This window comes from Lytechinus variegatus, chromosome 9 (genome assembly GCF_018143015.1).
Source record: "Lytechinus variegatus isolate NC3 chromosome 9, Lvar_3.0, whole genome shotgun sequence".
Classification (NCBI taxonomy): domain Eukaryota; kingdom Metazoa; phylum Echinodermata; class Echinoidea; order Temnopleuroida; family Toxopneustidae; genus Lytechinus; species Lytechinus variegatus.
In genome coordinates, this window is record NC_054748.1 from 38,492,532 (window position 1) to 38,510,078 (window position 17,547).

General features: G+C 34.8%; 1 protein-coding gene across 1 annotated transcript in view; it reads right to left on the reverse strand.

Moving 5' to 3' along the window:
• The window catches only part of LOC121422029 (mucin-like protein), a gene marked incomplete at its 3' end in the record, with an annotated part of 30,954 nt that extends 17,702 nt beyond the window's left edge, over positions 1-13,252 (reverse strand). The window contains exons 1-7 of the mRNA XM_041616830.1: positions 13,229-13,252; positions 12,685-12,858; positions 8,505-8,678; positions 6,154-6,276; positions 5,294-5,430; positions 4,561-4,734; positions 1,948-2,133 (exon numbers count right to left, since the gene is read on the reverse strand). Coding sequence (XP_041472764.1) covers positions 1,948-2,133; positions 4,561-4,734; positions 5,294-5,430; positions 6,154-6,276; positions 8,505-8,678; positions 12,685-12,817 — 927 coding nt within the window. The remainder of the gene's footprint in view (positions 1-1,947; positions 2,134-4,560; positions 4,735-5,293; positions 5,431-6,153; positions 6,277-8,504; positions 8,679-12,684; positions 12,859-13,228) is intronic.
• Between the last annotated feature and the right edge of the window lie 4,295 nt (positions 13,253-17,547).

The window sequence follows — 17,547 nt, forward strand, 5'->3', positions numbered from 1 at the left end:
AGACAGTGTCATGCCGAAATGGCTCATTTCGTTATTTTGTGTACAACATATATGAGAACTCATTCAAGGGTGATTATCTTTAATTCTAATTGGTCTGCTTAAATAATTTAGGGTTAAATTTAGTTGTTAAATGATCTGTAATAATTTACATAGATCACACCTTACTTATCAGCACTCTGACTAGTTTAGGTGTTGAGGGCAAGGCCCTACAATGGCTGAAAACTTATCTCTCAATTCATTAACAGTCAGTCTCCTGAATGGTGCTACCTCTTCATCTAGCCCATTGGTCTGCGGCATCCCCCAGGGCTCTGTTAGAGGGTCCACTGTGCTCTTTATTTAAATAACAGGGCTTCGAGATATTCTTTAAACGTCACTCTGTTCACGATCATTTATATGCAGATGATATTCAGATTTTGTAACATTCTACCCAATCAAACTAGTGCCATACAAACCCTGTGCAATCTTGAAAGATGCAAAGTTGACATTGACACTTAATTGAAGTCGAATTTGTTACTTTTGAACCATTGTAATGTGAGTTTTTTTTATTTTGGGGCTCAAAGTTTCAATTTCACAAATTCAACATTGATTCCATTTCTATCTCAGGCAATGACATCCCCTTGTAAAAATCATGTCGCAATCTTGCAGTTACTTTTGATTCTCACATGTCCAACCAGATTACAAGCATTTGCAAATCAGTTCGTTATCAATTGTGCAATATTGGCTTCATAAGAAAATATCCCACTCAGCAATAGAGAGACTGGTACATTCACTCATTTCTTCACGATTCGATTTTCGTAATAGCCTCTTTTACAACTTACCAGATTCTCAACTTGGGACATTGCAGAGGTTGCAAAATGCAACTACGCGTATTGTTACTATTTTTAGCAAGCGCAGCCACATCACCCCTATATTGAAAACTCTTCACTGGTTGCCCCTGAAGGAAAGCATAACCTTTAAAACCCTTGTTTGATTTTTTTTCATATAGTCAATGAAACATCGCCCAGTTACAATAAGTCTTTGATGCATAATTACCAACCCTCAAGAACCTTAATTACGATCCTCATCCTGTAATCTCTTACCAACTCTAGTTGGTAGGAAATCATGCGGGGGAACGGGCCTTTGCTCATGCAGGGCCTAGCCTGTGGAATTCTCTTCCACAGAATTTGAAAACCCAGACTTCAGTGACCTCCTTCAAGGGCAACCTGAAAACATACCTGTTTAAGAGTGCATATTGGTAGACATTGACTTATTGTTCAGACATGTATTATATGTAAATAGCTTTTGTTGTTGTTCTGCTCCGAAGCGCCTTGAACATCCAATCAAGATGGAAAGTGCGCTGTACAAATATTATGTATTATCATTATTATTGAAATCAATGAAAAACAAAAGAAAAAAAACAAAGAAATAGATAACAAATATAAAACACAGAAATACATAAGGAAAAAAAATAGGCTTTCGCATTTTTTCTTTGTGAAAACACAATTAAATTAGATTAGAATGATGACATCTGGAAAAAAGAAAAAAAAATGGTGCTGAATATGCAAATGGTGCTTTTAACGAATTAAATTTGCATATTTTATCCGCAATGAATAAAAAAATATTTATTTTTTTCCGACTGTTTTCATACCGACTTGTAGTTTATGTGGTAAATATTGAGTGTACCAAAAAGGGGAGGGCCCATCAATACATCTCAAATAGCCCGGTCATTTTAGAGTTAATATCTACAGAAGATGGAGTAGATTCATCGGGAGAATAAAGCCAAACATTTGAAAAAGAGGAAGGAACGTTGCGGCGCAATAGGATCTGACATTGATATAATAGAGGGAGTCCGGCCTACCCGATTTCAAAGGGATCCCAACGTGGCGCGATTCTTTTGAATATCCGTGTTTGCCTATCAAGCAAAGCATTATGCCTCTGTAGGAACTGTAACAATAATTTCAACTTTACCTCCTGTCCTGGCACCGACCCCTGAGGTTGCAAATTTTCCCACGTGACCTTGCAAATGAAGTTGATTCCATTGATGAACCGGAAGGACTCTAACCCTGCCGGAAGGGACAAAGATGCATACAGTCTTTCTTGTATCGCTGCAAGTAGAGCAGCTGAATTTTCATATCCTCTGTTGATGTCGTATACCTACAAAACGAAGGGAATTGTAATGATAACAATAAAAATGAAAAAAAAAAAACACACATTAAACCAATTAAATGATAATAATAGTAATAGAAATTATCACAATAATGGTAGGAAATAATAATATTCATTTTAAGTATATACTACTTAAGTATATAAGTAGAATTGTAAGAGCAATAACATTCCTTTATTTAGTTATTTTCTCTTTAAGGACATTCATAGCATGTAATGGTATTCCAGAATGTCTCAGCAAGTTTTGCAATCGCCTATTCAATGAGATACATAATTTTTGTTATTTCTTGAATGTGCAAAGATACACAATAGAGACCACTACACAATAGAGACTCCTAGTGGTAGTGGAAATTGACAATATGATCAGCTCTGTTGTTTACACTGTTAATTTCACTGAGGTCATTCAACAATCTTTTAAAATTAGACTGCTCCAGAAATGTGCAGAATGTTCTTTTTGTAGACAATACAAGAAAACTTCAAGAAAAGTGAATATTCATATATAACTGACAGTTTTTTCAAGGACATCATCATATCAGATCAGAATTCAAAGTTCCACACCAGATTTTATGTCAGAGCATAGTTTATTTCAAACTGGAATACAACATTTATCTTCTGCAGAATTATTTGCACGCCATCAACGAACTTTTTGCATTTACTTTGAGGGATTCTCAATTCCCATCGAGATCATCAAGCTGTTTTAATGAACGCTTTTCAACCAATGAATTACTGACTTTAAATCATCAAAATCGTCTTCAGAGACATGTCAACTCATTACAGTGACCCTTGTTATTCATTGTGCTTAAGAATCAATTCCATCATCGCCATCATTGTGAACGTTAATTTAAGGAATCTTCGACAGCCAACTTGGATTTTATCTGGACATAGTACAGGACTATCATAACTTTGGATAGCATGGACATCTAACTCTTCAAGACATATAAGATGTTTGGTTTTTATTTTCGCTAAGTGTACGATCTATTTTCTGTAAATAAAAAAATAAATAAAATTTATTAATAATTTTTCATTGTTATTTGTTGCAGTATCGTAACAAATAAACATTGAGGCTTGTTCTCATCGAGATCATGAACCTGTTTTAATGAACGCTTTTCAACCCATGGATTGCTGAATTTGACTGTTAATCATCAGCAACATCGTCTTCACAGATATTTCAACTCATTTACAGTGACTTCATCGTGCTTCAACATCAATTTCATCATCGCCATAATTGTGAACTTTAATGTAGGAATCTTCGCCAACCACCGTAGATTTTATTTGGATTTAATACAGGACTATCATAACTTTTGATAGCACATCTAACTCTTCAAGACATGACATGTTTGGTTTTATTTCTGTTTAGTGTATGGTTATTCTATTTCCTGTTTAAAAAAAGGAAATCAAATTTAAAACAAAATTTTCACTCTTATTTCTTGCAGTATCGCAACAAAAAATTTTGAGGCTTGTCTGGGAATCGAACCCGGGACCTCTCGCACCCCAAGTGAGAATCATACCACTATCTATTTCCTGTAAATAAAAAAGGAAATCAAATTTAAAACAAAATTTTCATTATTTGTTGCAGTATCGTATATTAATGCTAATCAATTAACTATTTACACGGCGTTAAAATGAAAAGAAGAACCTAACCCAAAGCATGACAAAATACTAAGGTTGTCTTTATTGACATAAATTCACTTGTGGATTGAAAGCACTTCAGACCGAACGAATCATTTGCTTCAAACAGAAAGGGTTGAGTTAACTTTTTGCGACACAATAATAGACACAGGATCTAACCAAGCCGAACAAGGACTTAAACGTACTTGGTACGGCTTTTTGACTGTATCTGATCTGACTCCTGTCACATAATTTCTTCATTCATTTTCAACCAAAGTCCAATACAAATTCTCAAATTCTGTACCATTTGGGGAATAGAAAACTACGAAATAAGGAAATAATCATGTGAACTAAGACTTGTCAGTGAAACTTGATTACCCTCATTTCCACATTTAATGAACTATATCTACAGGCTTTCAAAGTTTTGCCAGCAATCAAACAATTACCCCCTGCATGGTCAAAGTTCATTGACCTTAAATGACCATTGAATTTGGTCATGCGACCTAAAACTCGCAAGGGATGTTCAGCGATACCTGATCATTGCTATGTCCAAGATTAATGATCTAGATCACCCACTTTCAGAGTTGTGATGGTAATTAAACAAAATACTCCCAACATGGCCAACGTCCATTGATCTTAAATGACCTTTGACCTTGGTCATGTGATCTGAAATTCGCACAGGATGTTCAGTGATACTTGATGATTCTTATGGCCAAGTTTTATGAACCAGATTCATAAACTATGTAGTGTTATAATGGCAGGTATTAGCTTCTTGGATAGTAGTTCGAAAGATGTACTTGAATAACTTACCTGATAATAGATCCTTGGATTGCCGCGGTAAAGGTCGACCGGTGAACCAAATACCGCAATAGATGGATCGCGGTAGATATCATAAAGGTTATATAAGGACGGGTTGATGTACTTGTACAGGTTATAGCTATGTGGATAGTAGTTCGAAAAATGAATCATGCCCGTTGATGTACACTGTAATGAGATGAATCAGAAGAATGAGGCCGCCATGTTTCGTTATCGAATTACAAGGAAAAGTGCTTTACTTGAACTTCTTAGAGATGGATGTAGGAATTGTGGTGGGGTCATATATCGTAGTACGCGCATTTTACCCCCAAGTTCCACTAAGGGTTGTATTCCTCAAGAGCCACGCCATATGGGTAGCCACACTCTTAGATAAGCCTATGATCTGTTGGTGCCATACCCCGTTCTGTATATAAAAGAATGACCAGTAATAAGGTCTTATCTAACCTAGATATATATGGTTACATGTGTACATATTCTGTCCTATTTCAGTTTTTACCCGAATGGGATGTAGGACATTAGACTCAGTTTCTTACCCGGTTAACACCGGCTTGTGAGAGCGCCACAAGCTGTACCACCTCCCCACTCACTTCGGACCGAGATTCCAGCGACTTGACTGAAATGTAGTACCAGCGCACCGTTATGCACTGATTATTTGTTTAATATTCTCTCATTTCCGAAGAGAATCAGAATGATGTAGCTATATCTGTGTACGTAACATAATACTCACACTTATGTAGGTGTATAGTTGACCATAGCTGATAGGAAACCCTGTATCCAGTCTTACAGTAAACCACGCTAGATCGCTGGATTGAACATATTCTAGTGACCGGTCAAACCCGGATCCATAATCGATGTAAATACGCTCTAAACAGTAAATAAAAAATAAAGCAAATAATCAGCAGATGCAAGTGATGGAAGAACTATAACTTCCAAAACAATAATTAGCTGTAGCTACATTTTTCTAAAGTGAGTATTAGGAAAGACCAAGAGGATTATTTGGTATATTGTATCATTCCAAAGAGATGTAGATGTAGCTATATCTTCTGAAAACGAATCCAAGGAATGAAAAAGTTTACATCCATTGGCCAATAATCGAAAAGAAAGTGATAGTTTGTCGTCACAACTGACAAGAAAAATCGATTATTTGTTCTATATGCTCCGATATTTCACCAAAAGGAAAGCAGCGTTGTGTTTGGGGGACATTGATTTGTTACATTTATTTTGAATACATTGTTACTGTAACGATTGAATGATGGTTTCTGGGGTGGAAGCATGCATAAACTTTATATATATATAGGAAAAGGGAGAGTGCGTTTGGTTTGGTCAGCAATTTCACGATAAAGGGGAAAGGATGTCAAACATAAGAACTTGTTAGGGGAATTGACATAAAGGAAACTTGACTATGACCCAAGGGATTGTGTGAATGAGCTTCGAAGACAGTTTATAGGAATGTGTGTACGTCTATACCTTTACATAAGGGACTTTCTTCATTTCCTTCTTTACAATCCATGTCATATTAATCATTGCTTTGTTAAGCGCTACGGCAAGTATAATTTCAAAATTATAATTGAGAAACATGTAAATCACCATTGCAAGAAAGTCCATTGCCATCATATCCATCTTGGCATTCACAGGTATAACTTCCTATGTTGTTCACACACCGGGCGTTTACGTCACAGCCATCGATGCCCGATGTACATTCGTTGATATCTGGTTGTATTAGTGATAATCATGGTAATAATATTCATATGGTTTGTCATATACTGTATAGAACCACTGGCTCAATTGCGATGGATTAAAAGTTTACAGTAGAGTAGATTACTAACCATAACCAAACCACACCAAATAAGATATATGTCGGCATTTTCACAGTAACTGACATAACACGGCACAATTTTACACACTTTTGATTTTAATATGGTGACAGGGTGACCAGATTTCACAAAATGAAATACGGGACAATATACAAAGATCAAAATAGGTGGTTTCAGACCGCCTCGAAGTTGCCCACACACAGTGTTAGACTTGTGAAAAATATAAAGAATTGGAAGGGAGGGTGAATAAAAGAATGAAGGAGAGAAAGAAAAGAAATGAATTGAGAAGGACAGAAAATGAAGAAATTATTTTTTAAAAAATAACAGAAAGTTAGAATAAAAGAAAGATGAAAGAAAGAATAGAGATAAAAAAAAGTTTCCGTCATTCTTTGAAATGAATATAGAAAGAAAGAAAAAGAAAGGAATGGAAGATGAATAAATATGTAAAAGAAAAAATAAAGAGAATCAAAGGGAAAATTTGAAAGTAAAAAAAATGAGGAGGAAAGAATGAAGGAAAGAAATATGTATCCTTCATTCTTTGAGAGAAAGAAAAACAGGGAGAGAGGGAGGAAGGAAGGAAGGAAAGAAATAAGGAAGGAAAGAAAGAAAGAAAGAAAGAAAGAGGGAAAAGAATTAAAGGGAAAAATGAAATAAAGAAAGGAAGAAAGAGAGGGAGGGGAGAATGAAGGGAGAGAACGAAAACTTAAAATAATGTATGAGAAAATAATGGAAGGAGAGAAAGAACGAAAAGAAACAGGAAAGGAAGAGAGAAGGAAGCCATGAAATTTCAAGGAAAGAAAGAATGAAGGAAATAAAAAAGGAATTTTGATAAAGAAGGAAAGTCAGAGAAAGAAGGAAAGAGAGAAAAAAATGTTCAGGAAAGAAAGATAGGAAATAAAGATAGATGGAACAAAAAAGGACAAGCAGGAACACTGTTAGAAAATTTATCCTTAAACCAAAAGAAGTTCCTGCAGCAGAGTCTCGAGAACACCTGTAATCTTACCAGATTGCGTAATCTTACAGGAAATTGGTATTTGGTGTGTGTAATCTTACAAATTTCCTTACATCTCCTATTTCTAACAGACCTGTTCTGTTAAATTGCAGAAAAATTCCTGTTTCATGAATTTAAAGAATGATTCTGGTATTGCTTTCTGCAAAATCTTCTTTTATTTTTCTGTAAAATCAGGGTTTTTTTAACAGTGAAGGATAGGGTAGAAAAGAAAGAAAGAGGACAAAAGTTCAAACTTCAAACAAACAAAAAAAATCCAATCATCTAACAAAATCACTATGTTATTTGGTGTTATTTTTTAATGTATTTAAAAAATTTTAAAAAGTAAATTGTTTTAGAAAATCACCGCAGAACTTGCAAAACTTTACAGTTATCCATTTAATTGTTGTTTCTGCTCCGTCATCTGTTGGTTATTTAATGAAAATTCTTCACTTTTAAATGTATTAACTACATTTGTTCAATATTCTGAAATACGGGACAATTAGGCGTCCCGGGAAGGGTTTGTCGGGACGCCGGGACGAAGGAGCAAAATACGGGACAATCCCGGGAAATACGGGACGTCTGGTCACCCTGTATGGTGATCAGAAAAGAGGTAAATATTCTTTTAGAATGCAAATGCCATTATATCAACTCAACGCAACACTTAGCGATATAGGAATTAAAAAAAAAAATGTCCAATTAATATTAATATCGGAATTATCATTATTATTATTAGTAGTATGTTCATTATCATCAATTATTACATTCATCATAATTGATTTTATTCCATGCATCAATTAAACATAAAACAAAGACATATATAATACAAATACAATCATTGTACGGGAGGGGCAAGTCATAAGCACAGTTGCTTTAAGAACAACCCCCACTGGCCATTACCATCAGTGGTTATCATTATTATCAGTGTTCAGTCTTATCAATAATCATAATAATGATTAATGATCAAAACTTCCTCAAATTGACCCCCCCCCCGAGATAAGTAAGGGTTAAGAAAGTAGTCACAACTCCATGAAGACAAAGTGGCACACTAAAATAAACAGTTTGCAAATCTAAAATTTCCGAACAAACCAATTATATTGATTTGGCAGCTTTATTCAAGATTAATATGAACTTACCATAACAGACAGAAATAGGTGTAGAAAGGGTCCCGTTATAACAAATGACCTCTGTTAGATTGTCCATACCGGCAGAGTAGCCCATGTTACAGGCTATAACAATACTTGAATCATGGTCCAAAGAATCAGCCATTGTTTGATTTGAAAAAGGAATTGCCTCTATGTCACAGTTTTCTGCAATAGGGGAACAATATTACCAACAATGCTAACACACAGAATCATTATTTAATGAATTAGGGCCCGAAAGAAATTGCCTTTTGCATATTCTCTTAAGAAAAAAAATTGTATTACATGCAAGAAATATTGATCAGAATAAAATACCCCGGAAACAGCAAAAATCTTTTAGGAATTGTCTTGGTAAATTGCCAATTCGTCTACTGCTATCCCGTCCACTCACCACATGGTCTACATTCATTTCGTCTAATGCCATTTCGTCCATCAACATTTCGTCTACCACCCATTTCGTCCAATCACCATTTCGTCTAATAGCCATTTAGTCTAATAGCCAGTTAGTCTATAGCCAATTCGTCTACAACCATTTCGTCTAAATCCATTTGGTCTAATGCCAAATCGTCCATTAACCAGTTCGTCCACCGTTCATTTGGTCCAATAGCCATGTCGGCTTATTTCAGTTGGTCCAATATCCACATCGTCTACTTATCAACTCGTCCAATTGCCATTTCGTCTAATAGTCATTTCGTCCATCAACCATTAGGTCCAATAATCAGTTCGTCTACCAACCAAATCGTCTACTAACCATTTCGTCCAATTCCCAAATCGTCCAATAGCCATTTAGTCTAATAGCCTTTCGGTCCAATAGCCATTTCGTCTAATACAAATAATTTGCGTTATCCGAGGAGGGGAGCGAAATGACTTTAATACCTTGAAATTATTGATGATATTAGTTTAAAAAGACCCCTAAAAACTATGATGATAACTACTATCGCAAGGGTCGATTCAGTGGGTACAGCAACTCAGGCACCCCCACCCCCCCCCCCTAAAACGCACACACACACACACATATAAAAGGGGGAACTAAGATGGGGAAAATGGAAAAGGATCCTTTTATTTTAATTTGTCGCTCAATTTTTATTTAAAAAAAGAATGGAGAATATTGTATTCCGATATCAAAATACGATAAACAGATGAAAGACAATATAGCCTTTTAAAGAAATATTATTGATCAATATACCCCCCACCCCCCCAAAAAAGAGCTCTTCCCGATCTGTCCTATGTTCTTTCCCTGTACTATCCTCTCCCTTTTTGTTCGTTTCCCGTCGCTAGAAGCCCGCCTGCGCCTAAAATAAATGTAGGCCTAGTAGTATTGACAATAACGATGAGTATAATGTTTGTTATATAATCATGCAGTAGCAATTAATGGATATAATAATAAGAATGATAATCATCATAATGATACTAATAAATAATAATAGTAATAAAATTCACAATAATACTACTACTAATAATAATTATGATGATCATATTACTAATATTAACAAAAATGATAATAATAAGGATAATCATAATAGAAATAATATACATAATTAAAATAATTACTACTACGTAGGCGCGAATCCAGGAGTTTACAGGAAGGGGGGGGGTATTGAAATCACTAGAGTAGATTTTTGGTCGCGAGTATATAGGCCTGCCGGGTATAATCATAACACATCCCTTTTGTGGATCTAGCTTTTGCTAATGGGGGCAGGGGGGGGGGGGCTGTTGCTCGAAAAATGTTCATTCATTTATATATTCCCCTGTCTGCGGATCGAAGAGGGTTTTTTCCGTGTTTTTTTTTTTTTGCTTGCGCGAGCTGATCTTTTTTTTTTTTAAACATTTTATTTCATGTAGGCCCACTATTATTTTACACATAAAATCGTAAGTCTTGACACTGTTTGAAATCCTGCACATTTCTCTAGATTAATAACTAATGCGAGGATTGCAAGCGCGGATCGCGAGCTGAGAATTTTCCATATACTGACATGAAACAGGGGCGTTTTAAGGACTGCGTTTAGGAATTCTTGAAGATACATATTTTACTTTTGTGAATGCAACATCACAGTGGGAGCTGAACTTTTCCTATATTCAGACCTCAAAACGGGGCACTTCAATCACTTTTTGTAAATTTGTACATAATATATATCTAAATAAACAATGCGAGCGCGGGTCGAAATTTGTGATATTCTGACATGAAAAATGACGTTTTAAGGACTGTTTGTAAGCATTCATAAGTGGATACATAGGCATTTCGAGGAGGGCAAAGCGTCCGCCCTTCCTTATTGACGGCCCCAAAAAAGAGAAAAGGGTGGGGGAGAAAAAAAGAGAAGGAGGGAAAAGAAAACGGGGAACGAGACGAGAAAAAGCTGAAGGAAGGAATTAGACATTGACAATCCACGGCACTATATATCCAGTTTAGAAATGAATATACAAACATGTGCACGGCGAGTTAAAACAAATTGATATTTCAGGACACTTTTAACACTCCCTGTAATACAGGATACATAATTATCTTAAAATGAACAATTACTGCAATTATTGCCGAAAATGTTGGTTAATTGAAATAAAGAAGTAACAGATTAAGGATTGTTTGAAGGAATTCAAGAAGAGATGGATGTATCATAAATAAAAATGTGAGCGCGCAGCAAGAGCTGAAGCTGTTTCCCTATTTTCAGATCTCAAAAATGGGAGATTTTAATCATTTTTCTTTTGTTATTATGTACAGGATACATATCTCAATGAATTATTAATGCGAGCGCGAAGCATGAGATGTTTCCCTTTCTTTTTTTCCTTTTCTTTCTCCCTCTTCCCTCTTCTTTTTGTTCCTTCTCTCTTTCTTCCCCATTTTTTTCTCTTTCTCTTCTTCTTTCCCTCTTTTTTTCTCTCCCTTTTCTTTTCCTCTCTTTTCTCCCCTTTTTGGCGCCCACTTTCGCCTACCCCGGGGGCCCAGGCCCCCTAAGGCCCCCCCAGAATACGCGCATAAATATGAGACGGACCTCACTCATCAGCCAGCGTGCAGCCTGATCTGATTTTTTTTAATTCTGATTTAAAAAACGATACGTTCTTATATTTTTTTCCTCGAATGGTTAGAAAATCTTTTATTTATTTTTTTATTTTTTTTTAAATAGTAAATTAACTTATAAAAGGATACTTTGAGAGCCATGTAAACCTCTTGAACATGTTTAACTAATGTATTTCATTCAGCGGCGTAGCTATGCATTTTCTGAGGGGGGGGGTCTGGATGCCCTTTATTACCGAGAGATACCGATTACCAACGTCCGAACGTTGTCCGCTGGCGACATCGCCAGTATACCATTCCGTTTTTCCTCGCCCGTATCGTGTATGTATAACCTCGATAAGACACACATTGCTTCCCCCTTTGAGTGGAAAACACTTCCATAATGCAAAGTAATCAATGACGAACAACACTAGTCAACAGTGATAAAATAAATCAAGAAGTTGACGAGAATTGGTAATTAATTAGGCCCACAATCGCCAATAGAGTCGACTCGGGTCGTAGAGGGCGCTAGTGCAGCATAGTAGACCAGTATGCGTATTAGACGAAATGAATATTAGACGAAATGGTGATTAGCCAAAATGGCAATTGGACATATTGGTTATTAGACCAAATGGCAATTAGACCAAATGATTGTTAGCCGAAATGAGTTTAGACCAAGTGATAGTAGACCAAATGCAGTTAGACCAAATGGAACATGGACGAAATGAAAGTATACCAAGTGGTTATTAGACCATTTGCCTTTAGACCATTTGGCTATTAGACCAAATGGGAATAGACGTAATGATAGTGGACAAAGTGGCTATTGGACCAATTGGCAAAAAAATACCATTAGACCAAATGGCTATTAGACCAAATGATAATAGACGAAATGGCTATTAGACGAAATGGTAATTGGACCATGTGGATAGTGGACCAACTGATGGTAGACGAAATGATATTAGACCATGTGGGTAGTGGACAAAATGGCAGTGGACGAAATGGCAATAAACCGTCTTTAAAGTACATGAAATAAACACAAGCTTATTTCTGAAGAGAGCTAATACAATCACAACCCCATTAAAACAAAGTGGCACATTAAAAAATTTAACACAATGGGCAAATCTACATTTTCCGAACAAATCAACAATTTTGATTTGGCAGCTTTATTCAATTATAATAGGATCTTACCATAACAGACAGGAAGAGGTGCAGAAAGTGTCCCGTTATCACACGTGAGCTCTGTTAGAATGCTCATTCCGGTAGAGTAGCCCGTGTTACAGGCTATAACAATACTTGCATCACGGTCCAAAGAATCAGCCATTGTTTGATTTGAGAAAGGAATTGCATCTATGTCACAGTTTTCTGCAATAGGGGAAAAGGGATGCCTTGGTAACAATATTTCCAACAATGATAACACACAGAATCATTATTTAATGAATTAGGACCCGAAAAAATGCCTTTTGCATACTTTCTGAAGAAAAAAAAATGGTTATACATTCAAGAAATATTGATCAGGATAAAATACCCCCGAAAGGGTAAGAATCTTTTAGGAATTGTTTTTGAAGAACATGAAATAAACAAATGCTCAGTTCTTAAGTCAGCTAATACAATCACAACCCAAGTAAAACGAAGTGGCACATTCAAAAAATTAACAAAGTGTGCAAATCTACATATTAAAAAAAAATCAATTCTTTTGAATTTGCAGCTTTATTCAAGATTTATAGGATCTCACCATAACAGACAGGAACAGGTGCAGACAGGGTCCCGTTATCACACATGAGCTCTGTTGAAGTGCCCTTACCGGTAGAGTAGCCAATGTTACAGGCTATAATGATACTTGCATCATGGTCCAAAGAATTAACCATTGTTTGATTTGAGAAAGGAATTGCATCTATGTCACAGTTTTCTGCAATAAGGAAAAAAGGATTCCTCGTTAACATATTACCAAAAATTAAAACAGAATTATGCTCTAATCAATTAGGACCCCCAAAACTTGCCTAATTGTAAAGAAAACAATTGTAACAAACAAAAAATATTTATAAAAATAAAATGTAAAAAGGGTAAACATTTTTTTTTAATTAAATATAAAAAATGGAAAATAAAAAAATGATTAGATCTTTATTTTAAAACCTGATAAAAAGGTGGCATTTAAAAACGGAAAAGTTTGCAAATCTGAATTTTCGGACTAATCTCGTTTTTTTAATAAGCAGCTTTTTGCTATATTGAAAGGATCTTACCATAACAGACAGGAATAGATGTAGAAAGGGTCCCGTTATGACACATGAGCTCTGTTAGAATGCCCATACCGGTAGAGTAGCCAATGTTACAGGCTATAACGATACCTTCATCATGGTCTAAAGAATCAGCCATTGTTTGATTTGAGAAAGGAATTGCATCTATGTCACAGTTTTCTGCAATAAGGAAAAAAGGATTCCTCGTTAACATATTACCAAAAATTAAAACAGAATTATGCTCTAATCAATTAGGACCCCCAAAACTTGCCTAATTGTAAAGAAAACAATTGTAACAAACAAGAAATATTTATAAAAATAAAATGTAAAAAGGGTAAACATTTTTTTTTAATCAAATATAAAAAATGGAAAATAAAAAAATGATTAGATCTTTATTTTAAAACCTGATAAAAAGGTGGCATTTAAAAAAAGGAAAAGTTTGCAAATCTGAATTTTCGGACTAATCTCGTTTTTTTAATAAGCAGCTTTTTGCTATATTGAAAGGATCTTACCATAACAGACAGGAATAGATGTAGAAAGGGTCCCGTTATGACACATGAGCTCTGTTAGAATGCCCATACCGGTAGAGTAGCCAATGTTACAGGCTATAACGATACCTTCATCATGGTCTAAAGAATCAGCCATTGTTTGATTTGAGAAAGGAATTGCATCTATGTCACAGTTTTCTGCAATAAGGAAAAAAGGATTCCTCGTTAACATATTACCAAAAATTAAAACAGAATTATGCTCTAATCAATTAGGACCCCCAAAACTTGCCTAATTGTAAAGAAAACAATTGTAACAAACAAAAAATATTTATAAAAATAAAATGTAAAAAGGGTAAACATTTTTTTTTAATTAAATATAAAAAATGGAAAATAAAAAAATGATTAGATCTTTATTTTAAAACCTGATAAAAAGGTGGCATTTAAAAAAAGGAAAAGTTTGCAAATCTGAATTTTCGGACTAATCTCGTTTTTTTAATAAGCAGCTTTTTGCTATATTGAAAGGATCTTACCATAACAGACAGGAATAGATGTAGAAAGGGTCCCGTTATGACACATGAGCTCTGTTAGAATGCCCATACCGGTAGAGTAGCCAATGTTACAGGCTATAACGATACCTTCATCATGGTCTAAAGAATCAGCCATTGTTTGATTTGAGAAAGGAATTGCATCTATGTCACAGTTTTCTGCAATAGGGAAAAAACGGATCCCTCGTAAACATATTACCAAAAATTAAAACAGAATTATGCTCTAATCAATTAGGACCCAAAAAAACTTTCCCAATTTTAAAGAAAACAATTGTAACAAATAAGAAATATTTATTCAAATAAAATGAAAAAAGTAAACACTTTTTTTTAATTAATCCTTAAAAATGGAAGACAAAAAATGATCAGTTAAATTCAAAACCCGATTAAAACAAAGTGGCTTATGAAAAAAAAAGAAAAAAGTTTGCAAACCTAAGCTTTTCGACCAAATTTTAATGATTTTTTTTATTGGGCAGCTTTACTCAAGATAAAGAGGATCTTACCATAACAGACAGGAACAGGGGAAGAAAGGGTCCCATTATCACACAAGAGCTCTGTTAGAATGCCGGTACCGGTAGAGAAGCCCTTGTTACAGGCTATAACGATACTTGCATCATGGTCCAAAGAATCAGCCATTGTTTGATTTGAGAAAGGAATTGCATCTATGTCACAGTTTTCTGCAATAGGGAAAAAAGGGATCCCTCGTTAACAAATTACCAAAAATTAAAACAGAATTATGCTGTAATCAATTAGGACCCCCAAAAAACTTGCCTAATTGTAAAAAAAGCAATTGTAACAAACAAGAAATATTTATTACAACAAAATGCCAAAAAGGATAAACATTTTTTAGAAGCTAATCCTTAAAACATGTAAAATAGAAAAATAATCATTTTTTAAATTTCAAAGCCCAATTAAAACAGAGTGGCTTATGAAGGAAACAATTGCAGATCTGAATATTCGGACCAATCTCGTTTTTTTAATGGGCAGCTCTTTGCTATATTGAAAGGATCTTACCATAACAGACAGGAATAGATGTAGAAAGGGTCCCGTTATGACACATGAGCTCTGTTAGAATGCCCATACCGGTAGAGTAGCCAATGTTACAGGCTATAACGATACCTTCATCATGGTCTAAAGAATCAGCCATTGTTTGATTTGAGAAAGGAATTGCATCTATGTCACAGTTTTCTGCAATAGGGAAAAAACGGATCCCTCGTAAACATATTACCAAAAATTAAAACAGAATTATGCTCTAATCAATTAGGACCCAAAAAAACTTTCCCAATTTTAAAGAAAACAATTGTAACAAATAAGAAATATTTATTCAAATAAAATGAAAAAAGTAAACACTTTTTTTTAATTAATCCTTAAAAATGGAAGACAAAAAATGATCAGTTAAATTCAAAACCCGATTAAAACAAAGTGGCTTATGAAAAAAAAAGAAAAAAGTTTGCAAACCTAAGCTTTTCGACCAAATTTTAATGATTTTTTTTATTGGGCAGCTTTACTCAAGATAAAGAGGATCTTACCATAACAGACAGGAACAGGGGAAGAAAGGGTCCCATTATCACACAAGAGCTCTGTTAGAATGCCGGTACCGGTAGAGAAGCCCTTGTTACAGGCTATAACGATACTTGCATCATGGTCCAAAGAATCAGCCATTGTTTGATTTGAGAAAGGAATTGCATCTATGTCACAGTTTTCTGCAATAGGGAAAAAAGGGATCCCTCGTTAACAAATTACCAAAAATTAAAACAGAATTATGCTGTAATCAATTAGGACCCCCAAAAAACTTGCCTAATTGTAAAAAAAGCAATTGTAACAAACAAGAAATATTTATTACAACAAAATGCCAAAAAGGATAAACATTTTTTAGAAGCTAATCCTTAAAACATGTAAAATAGAAAAATAATCATTTTTTTAAATTTCAAAGCCCAATTAAAACAGAGTGGCTTATGAAGGAAACAATTGCAGATCTGAATATTCGGACCAATCTCGTTTTTTTAATGGGCAGCTCTTTGCTATATTGAAAGGATCTTACCATAACAGACAGGAATAGGCGCAGAAAGGGTACCGTTATCACACATGAGCTCTGTTAGAATGCCTATTCCAGTAGAGTAGCCCATGTTACAGGCTATTACGATACTTGCATCATCGTCTAAAGAATCAGCCATTGTTTGATTTGAGAAAGGAATTGCATCTATGTCACAGTTTTCTGCAATAGGGAAAAAAGGGATCCCTCGTTAACATATTACCAAAAATTAAAACAGAATTATGCTCTAATCAATTAGGACTCCGAAAAACTTGCCCAATTTTAAAGAAAACAATTGTAAGAAACAAGAATTATTTATTACAATAAAATGAAAAAAAGTAAACATTTTTTTAATTAATCTTTTAAAATGGAATGCAAAAATGATCAGTTAAATTCAAAACCCGATTAAAAAAAGTGGTTTATAAAAAAAAAGAAAAAAGCTTGCAAACCTAAGCTTTCGGACCAACTTTTTTTTTATTGGGCAGCTTTACTCAAGATAAAGAGGATCTTACCATAACAGACAGGAACAGGGGCAGAAAGGGTCCCATTATCACACAAGAGCTCTGTTAGAATGCCGTTACCGGTAGAGTAGCCCATGTTACAGGCTATAATGATACTTGCATCATGGTCCAAAGAATTAACCATTGTTTGATTTGAGAAAGGAATTGCATCTATGTCACAGTTTTCTGCAATAGGGAAAAAAGGATCCCTAGTTAACATATTACCAAAAAATAAAACAGAATTATGCTCTAATCAAT